At 38.5% G+C, this 8,369-nt stretch overlaps 1 protein-coding gene across 1 annotated transcript; it reads left to right on the top strand.

Annotated features, from left to right (window-relative positions):
* Positions 1 to 1,718: 1,718 nt before the first annotated feature.
* On the top strand, positions 1,719 to 7,301 carry Uro (Urate oxidase). The gene is made up of 5 exons (XM_028178166.2): positions 1,719 to 1,871; positions 2,199 to 2,704; positions 2,783 to 2,906; positions 3,273 to 3,459; positions 6,965 to 7,301. Exons 1-5 carry the CDS (start codon positions 1,849 to 1,851, stop codon positions 7,136 to 7,138), a joined length of 1,014 nt encoding a protein of 337 aa, XP_028033967.2. The 5' UTR covers positions 1,719 to 1,848; the 3' UTR covers positions 7,139 to 7,301.
* Positions 7,302 to 8,369: the final 1,068 nt, after the last annotated feature.

The raw sequence follows: 8,369 nt of genomic DNA, 5'->3' as shown, positions 1-8,369 counted from the left end.
TGATTGGGCACTAGATTTAGTTGTCAGGATGATTTTGTTTATTTATTTTTATAACTTGTCGGATCTTCATTATTACTAAAATATATAAATTAACACGTTCACTGCGGAACAGGCCCAAATCAGCCTGCCGCGGAATTTCACCTGGTGCGGACGAAGAAAACTATGTCCCTCTCGCTGGTGCGGAACGATTATCTCAGGTGTTTGTAAAGGTACGACAAAGACAAATATATATTTGAGATTGTGGTCAAAAGTATAGGTGTTCCCTATAAAAACATCACGGCAGGCCTTTATCGGCCTATCACGCACTGACGGTAAAAAATATCAACTCGGTGCGGGAGGAGGCCTATTGTGGCCCGCCGTCCCAACAGGCTGTTGGCGGCCCGATACCGCACAGAGCGCCCGCCTCGCCAGTTAGTGTTGGGCAAGCTATCGGAACTGACGTACGTCACGTTTTTTTTATTCCTTAAAATTAAAGGCACGATGTCAGGCAACAAAAGAAAGATAAATATTTTGGAAAATAAATTAATTTGCGGTGCAGATAGTGATAGTGACAGCAGTCAGGAGATATTTTCCTTCAAGAAAATGAAAAACTGCGGGAAACCATGAAGAGTTCCGAGGTGAAAAGGAAAGTAAAAAAAATTAAAACATACTGCAGAATGTGCAAGCAAAATCTTTGTGCGAAATGTTTTAAAGACAGCCATTAATAAATAATTAAATAAACAATTTTTATTTCTTTACTTTAATTCTGTTTTATTTTCGATATCCCCTTATTTTTGTCTTTCCCATCACTACTAAAAATACTTTCTAGTGCGGTTCTGGTCGATATCGACCCGCCACTTTCCCTGGTTTATTTCTCATTTTCTGTTCGGCAGATCCCGGGGCGAATCAAATCTAAAGAAGTTGGGTTCAAGGTTTTTCCAACAGTCCAAAAACTGTTCACCTACATTATGTTTTCGCAAAGTTATAGCAATTTAATCTAACCTTGTGCTGACGTGTCGAAAAAGACCTACCACGCACTGGCGGAAAAATCATTGGGGCCACAATTTGGCCCGCCGCCGCACCAGACAAAGGTTTAAGATTTTACTTGCCGCAGCGAACGTGTTAATGCAATGAACTCTTCGACCCACAATTAGATTAGGTATATTTGTTGTCATGGACGTGAGTTATATCGCTCTATTTGTAAGACGACGGCTGGTATCAGGGTCTTTTAAAAAAAAACACAATGACATATTTTCTTCTAAATCACTATTTTATTTGAATAATGCCCACAAATTGTTGCATTAGCGCCTCTGTTTCAATTCACGAAACGCGACTCTTTTTGACTCTACGCGAAACGACTGAACTGACTGAAATTTACTTATTGAACTCTGTGACTGAATTTCCCACACTCACGAGGCGGTTTAGATTTTTATATTGCTCTACACTGCTCGTCTAAGCAAATTAGTAGAGCGATGAAAGAAAAGAATAGTTCGTGTATGAAAAAAATTTAAAAAAATCGCAATTATTATCATATTTAAAATAATATGTTACAAATAAAACAATATAAATCATTCCATAAATTTCTATTTAATGAGAACAAAAAAAAAACAAAAAAACATGCATACCGGATACAATACCACGTTCGGTTATTTTTTTATTTAATCAGTAACATAGATACGTAATTAATATACTAAACAGTGTTTGATATTAGTCGCGTGCTCGACTCTGATAGCGCGGGTCACAGGGCACTCTTATAAAGACAAGTTTGCTATGAACGCGACCGCAGTATCTAAGAGCTCTGGTGTTCATGCAGCGGCGTCGTCGCTTTTTACACACACTTAAAATTAAGTGAATCAAATCGACCCCAAAATGCCTTGGACAAGCACAAATAGGTAAATAAATCACTGATCACTTACTTAAATCAATGTTGTTATTATATGTATAAAAAGTTTTACTTTTGGGGGACGAGCTCACAGCCCACCTGGTGTTAAGTGGTTACTGGAGCCCATAGACATCTACAACGTAAATGCGCCACCCACCTTGAGATATAAGTTCTAAAGGTCTCAAGTATAGTTACAACGGCTGCCCCGCCCTTCAAACCGAAATGCATTACTGCTTCACGGCAGAAATAGGCAGGGTGGTGGTACCTACCCGCGCGGACTCACAAGAGGTCCTACCACCAGTAAAATTATTAAATTACAGTAAAATTACTTTTACAGAATATACGCTAAGCCCTCAAGCACGAGTGCTAATGAGACTCCTTCACCTTCTTTGGCCAGCCCTAGGGTAGCTTTAACTGCTGCCGAGGACTCCGGCGGTAGGTTTGAACTCTGCGACCACGGATACGGCAAAAGTTCAGTTAAGCTTCTCCACGTTCATCGAGACGAAGGACATCACGTTATCAGGGAGTTTGAAGTCTTTACAGAACTTAAATTGGCTTCGGAGACAGCATACATTTTAGGTGACAATAAAGAAGTCGTTGCGACCGATTCACAAAAGAATACAGTGTATTTACTCGCGAAGAAATACGGAGTGAAGACTCCTGAAGAATTTGGTGCTGTAGTTGTAAATCATTTTTTGTATATGTACAAGCAAGTGCTGGAAGCAAAATGTCGCGTTATCGAGTACCCCTGGGAGCGACTGCAGGCGGGGACACCTCACAGCCATGCTTTTGTTTTTTCACCAATCGCCACGCGGTGGTCGGAAGTATCACAAACTCGTCACGGTTAGTTGTGCTTGGGTGCTTAAAATCTCTCTATGTTTCTTTATGTGCGTTTTTTCATGCCAATAAAAAATTCAACAGAGGCAGTGATAGTTAAGTCTGGCCTTAGCGGACTCCGTGTATTGAAAACAACACAGTCAGCATTTGTTGACTTCGTACAAGATGAATACACAACACTGACTGATGCCGTAGAGCGAATATTTAGGTAAGCTATTATATGGAGTTTTATGAAATTAAGTATATTTCTATATCTATACTTAATATTATATTATATTATAATATTATAAAGAGGAAATATTTGTTTGTTTGTTTGTTTCGAATAGGCTCCGAAACTACTGGACCGATTTGAAAAATTATTTTTCCATTAGAAGCCGACATTGTCCCTGATGAACATAGGCTACTTTTTTTTATTTTTTTTTTATTTTATTTTTTTTGGTTTCACGTGTGTTTTAATGTTTCCGAAGCGAAGCGAGGGCGGGTCGCTAGTATTTTAATAAAGTATTTTATGATATCCTGTTAAATCCGATTAAAAATGTGATGATTTTGTAAGTAAGTGTTTATTTTTCTGTAGCACAATCGTCGAAGCGGAGTGGATTTATGACAATATGCGTACAGCTGATTTCGATAACGCATGGCTTACAGTCAAGGATGCCATACTGGACAAATTCGCCGGCCCTCCCGATACGGGCGTCTATTCACCCTCCGTCCAGCACACCTTATATCAGGCTGAAAAAACTGTTCTCGAAAAAGTTAGCGAGGTACGTCGGATTCTACTAATAAATAATTTGATCGAATTTTATAAGTGTCGTACTTAAAACTTTTGATTTTCGGTTTTCCCGTGTCTTAAACATAATTAAAAGTACTTTTACGGATTAATCTCGCGTTTTTACTGTCATTCTATTTATTTATGACGATTACAATACTTTCCAGCTATCTTAGTAACTGACGACTAAGTTGGTATTTGTCGACATTTGAATATTGTGCTGATCATCATCGATATTAAACTTAAAAGTAGTTTTAAAATGTTTTCTCCGTTGAAATAAAGTAGATTCTTAATATTTAGTTCAAATTTATCAGGGATGATAGGATCACGGGAGCCTCGACTACTACTAAGGTGGTGGTAATGGCATCTACTGAAAACCTAAAAGTTATATTGCGTTTAGTTTTTACAAAGAAATATTTTGAAAATATTATTTATGGACTACTAAGTATTTAAGTTATCTTTTTTCACTAACATCACAAAAGTACGATTTAAACTCCTAGGTTGATTTGAAAATTATGTGGACAGCTTACTCCCTAAAAATGATATGGTTTAAATACGTTTTTATTTGCTTCATTCATGTGACATACTATATAAATAACTTGTACGTATCTAGTTCATTAAAATTATCGAACCGAGTGGTGTTTATCGTAATTGTTTATTTACATCTAAAAAAAATAAAGTGCTTTGTCTTTTAAATTTGTCCTTTGTAAAATTATTTAAATATTTACTAAACAAAAATCTACTGGATTTATATAGATAGTGGCTAGGAATATCAACCAACAACTTGCCCTAAAGTATGATCTTGTCGATTTCAATGTACCCTATTACTAATACTAGCGTCCGTTACGTCAAGAGTGCGTCACGTTACAAAAATGCGTTACGTTCTACTGACACAAGAATGTTATTGTGATAATACATATTATGTATATCCGCCTAGGCCAATATTTTTTTGTGACACTATTTCTTATGATGAACCTCGCGAAATCAGATGATAATAAATATTTTTTTGGGTCCACTAGATTACCGCTATGTAGTATTTAGATTTCATTTTCCTTGCATCGATAATCCTGAATGCTGAGGGTTGTGGCCTCCTTTAATAACTTTCTCCTGGGTTAACTTGCGCCAGCCCTGCCTATCGTTAGCTGTGCGGATGGCATCGTGGACTGAAGTGTTGAAAATAGAGCGTATCTGATCCGAGAAGTGCATTGGTCTTCCGCCTCTAGGCCTTCTTCCGTATACCTTTCCTGTACCAGCAGCTTTTCAGAATTGTCTCTTCTTTTTTTGGCAATGTGTCCAAAGAACTCAAAACTCCTCCGCTCGCATATAGTACTGATTAATTTTTGTACGACATTTAGAATTAATTATACCTAGTCAGGTCATAAATTCTGTCACATGTTTAATGTAAAATAATTGAAACAAGTTTATTCATTATGTAACCATTCATATACCAAAATGAACTTAACAAAACATAGATTCTTATGACATTAAAGTTTATTCAAAATGACCTCCGTGATTTTGAATACAGGCCTTCAATCTGCGCGGCCAGTCGTCTATCGCAGCACGAACGAGGTCCATGTAAATATCGGCGGCTGCCTTAATCAAGGATGTCTTGAGTGACTCCAAATTGGGATGAGGCTTTGAGCACGCCTTTTCCTCCAAGTGTTGCCATATCTTGTAATATAACGGATTCAAATCTGGACTGGAGGAGGGCCAGTCTTCGTGCCGGATGAAGTCGATTTCACGCGCCGCCAGCCAGTCTTGTGTGATCTTCGCTCTATGAGCTGGCGCCGAATCCTGTTGGAATACCCAGTGCCTGTTATTGAACATGGTATGAGAAACAGGTTCCACAAGGTTCGTCAGGATTGTATTTTGATACACAACTGCATTCGTTTTTACACCTTTCTCACAAAAATGTACCTCTGTTAAGCCCCAATAAGAAACTCCCAACCATACCATGAGCGAGGATGGAAAATGACCTCGTTGGACACGCGGAATACGGTTGCTCGCTTCTTCACTGCTGTGTGCGTACACCTTATCATTTTGTTTGTTGTAGCTCTCTTCTACGGTAAAATTTTTTTCATCCGAAAAAAGAATTTCCCGATATTTTTTTCCCGCGTACCGCTTCAACAAAGCGCGGCATCTCTTCAGTCTCAGGTCCATTAGACGAGCATTCAAACGATGTCCTGTTTTTCTTCGATATGCCCGAAGCCCTAAGTTTCATTTAACACCCTTTTCACCGTGGTTCTGCTTAACCCCATCTGAAGGGCCAACAGTTTCTGCTTACATTTGGGATTTCTTTGAATTCGCGCCTTCACAGCTTTTATCACTGCTGGAGTCCTAACAGACCGAGGGCGACCACTTCTTGACCTGTCATCTACACTAGAGTCTTCATTGTATCGTTTGATGGTACGATAAACGAATCTTTTGGTTATATTCAAAATTTTCAGTATGTTAAAAATTTGAATTGGCGCGTAACCGCAACGATGCAACGCAATAACTGCAACAGGGTCTTCTTTAAGCGTCCACTCCATATTTAAAAATGAGTAAAATTCTAAAAGTATACATTTTTATTTTCATGAACAATTCTAAATTCGAATTCAATAAACTTTTTTGTGGCCAGCATTCTAAAAGAAAAGTTTTTACTGTGTGACAATACTTATGACCTGACTAGGTAAAATAAATAAATAAACGTACATACAATAATTGCCCCTTTTCTTCAAAGTTTTACTTCTTTCATTATAATTTTTGTACAGATGACTGAAAGGACTTACGACTCAGTTGGCGTTAAATAGTTACCGAAGCCCATGGACATCACAACCGAACCCCGTCACCGTGAGACATGAGTTTCAGTTCTATTGTATAACTGTTACGGTTATGGTTACCCTTCGAATCAGTACGGCTGACTGCTTCGCGGCAGATATAAGCAGCATGGTAGTACTTACCAATGCCGGCTTTTTTTTACCTACCTTGAGAGGCTATTTCAGCTTCTCCTTGACCTGTAGGTGAACTCACGGGGCTCAAACCAAGAGTGTTGCTAACATTGGCCCTAGCAAGAGCAGTGCTTCGTAGAATCTACCATCCGATCGGAAACGCGACCCATTGGAAGATCCGGCGAGAAACTCAGTGGGCTGTGTCTGTGGGTTAATTTACTCGTCGAGCCCTTCGTCACAAGGGACGGGTTCGGCGAGGACGGTAACCGGAGCTAGCTTACAATACTAGTATCCTAGTATATTTTCCCCATCTACATTTTTCCTTACCTAATAGCTGGTAGCCTCGAAGGTATATCGCTAGTAATTACTATTCAATAGTCATACATGTAGTCTACATATTCCTTTTCGCATTAATATTTTGTTTCTATGGATGCTGTTTTCTTGAAATTGACGGAGTACACGTGCTAATAACTGTTTAGTAGTCTCTCTAGTATATATCCTTTGTTGAAAGACCTAAATCAATAAACAAATTACCATCGGACTTTATAAATGTGCTTTTTTTGTCCTCAGATAACATGGATCAAGATGACAATGCCGAATAAGCATTACCTGAACATCGATATGTCCAAGTTCCCAGTGAACGTGACCAAAGGGGACCCGAGACATTTCATTTACCATCCCATAGATCAACCCGCGGGACTGATCTATGCGCAACTGCGACGTAGGCCCAAGAGCAAGCTGTGAAGTTGAAGTGAAGTCGAGCTACGAAATAAAGAGTCGTGGAAAATTGTGATACTATAAATACATTTAAATAATCACCCCGAATCGACAACCTTGCTTCTAATTTCAAGTTTGTAATACATAAAGGATTCGTAATTCGTAGAGTCCATCAGATCCAATAACCTTTGCACTAGACGCCTTCAGCTCTAACACTAGGAGCAGGCTTGGGGACCCCGGTAGCCGTACTCGTCGAACTCGACAAAGAGTTCGCCGTGCAACCTAACCCATGAATCAGCTCGCTGAGTTTCTCGCCGGATCTTCTCAGCGGGTCGCGATTCCGATCCGGTAGTAGATTAATTCGCGAAGCGGCTGCTCTTGAACTGTTAGGTCTCCTTCGGAGGCGCTCGGGTAGCTGTTGGCAAATCCCACCCCTCCTGGCTGAGCCTTTGCTCGCCCACCTGTCCTCGTGAAACTGGAAAGGCCTCCGGGCCACCAGTAATCATTCAATGATAAAAAAAAAATCGTAGAAATTAATGTTGATTAGGTAATCGTGACTACAATTGTGATACATTTGATACTATCATGAAATCTTTTTGTAATGTTTGCGTATTGCTGTTTTTTCAAAAGAAGCTTGGTTTCAACGATGAGTGAAATTTTTTTTTAGAAATAAAACTTATAGATGTAAGCAAACTTTGTTTCAAAGTGGAGTGAAATGTAAATTTTGAAACGTGGCATACGTAGTCGTACGTAACGTATCGTAGTAATTAAAAAGATTATGATTTTTATATTCATTATTATTATATGAAAATTTAAGAAATAAAGAAACTTATAAATTAAATACATTGTTTTTTCATCGCCACAAGTTACATGCTAACTTCCAATCTTTTTTCATTTTAAGTGTTCACTGTCCTTATTTTTTTTCTCATGTTATGAAATTCATTTGTTGTTATTGCGTAAAGTAAATAACAACAAAAACTGTGAGTCAATGAGGGTTCAAAGGACTGTGTACTAAATAGCATACTGGGAATCCACACTGTTAACTTATAAAGGCGAAACATTATCTATCCGTAAAAATCAAGGGATTTCTTTCACTAATCAACTGTTGACTGTATCTCTGACATCAAATAAGAAAAAAAGCAATTCCTTAGCTTAGTACCTACCGCATATTCATCATCATAACCTACTTCTGGATATAGCGTTGCCCTAAAATAAAATCTGAGGTTGCCTTTATCCCTTAAATTATTTGCTTAATGTA

Source organism: Bombyx mandarina, chromosome 04 (assembly GCF_030267445.1).
Source record: "Bombyx mandarina strain Sakado chromosome 04, ASM3026744v2".
Lineage (NCBI taxonomy): Eukaryota > Metazoa > Arthropoda > Insecta > Lepidoptera > Bombycidae > Bombyx > Bombyx mandarina.
The sequence above is the reverse complement of the archived record's forward strand: the minus strand, read 5'-3'. Positions and strand labels throughout refer to the sequence as shown.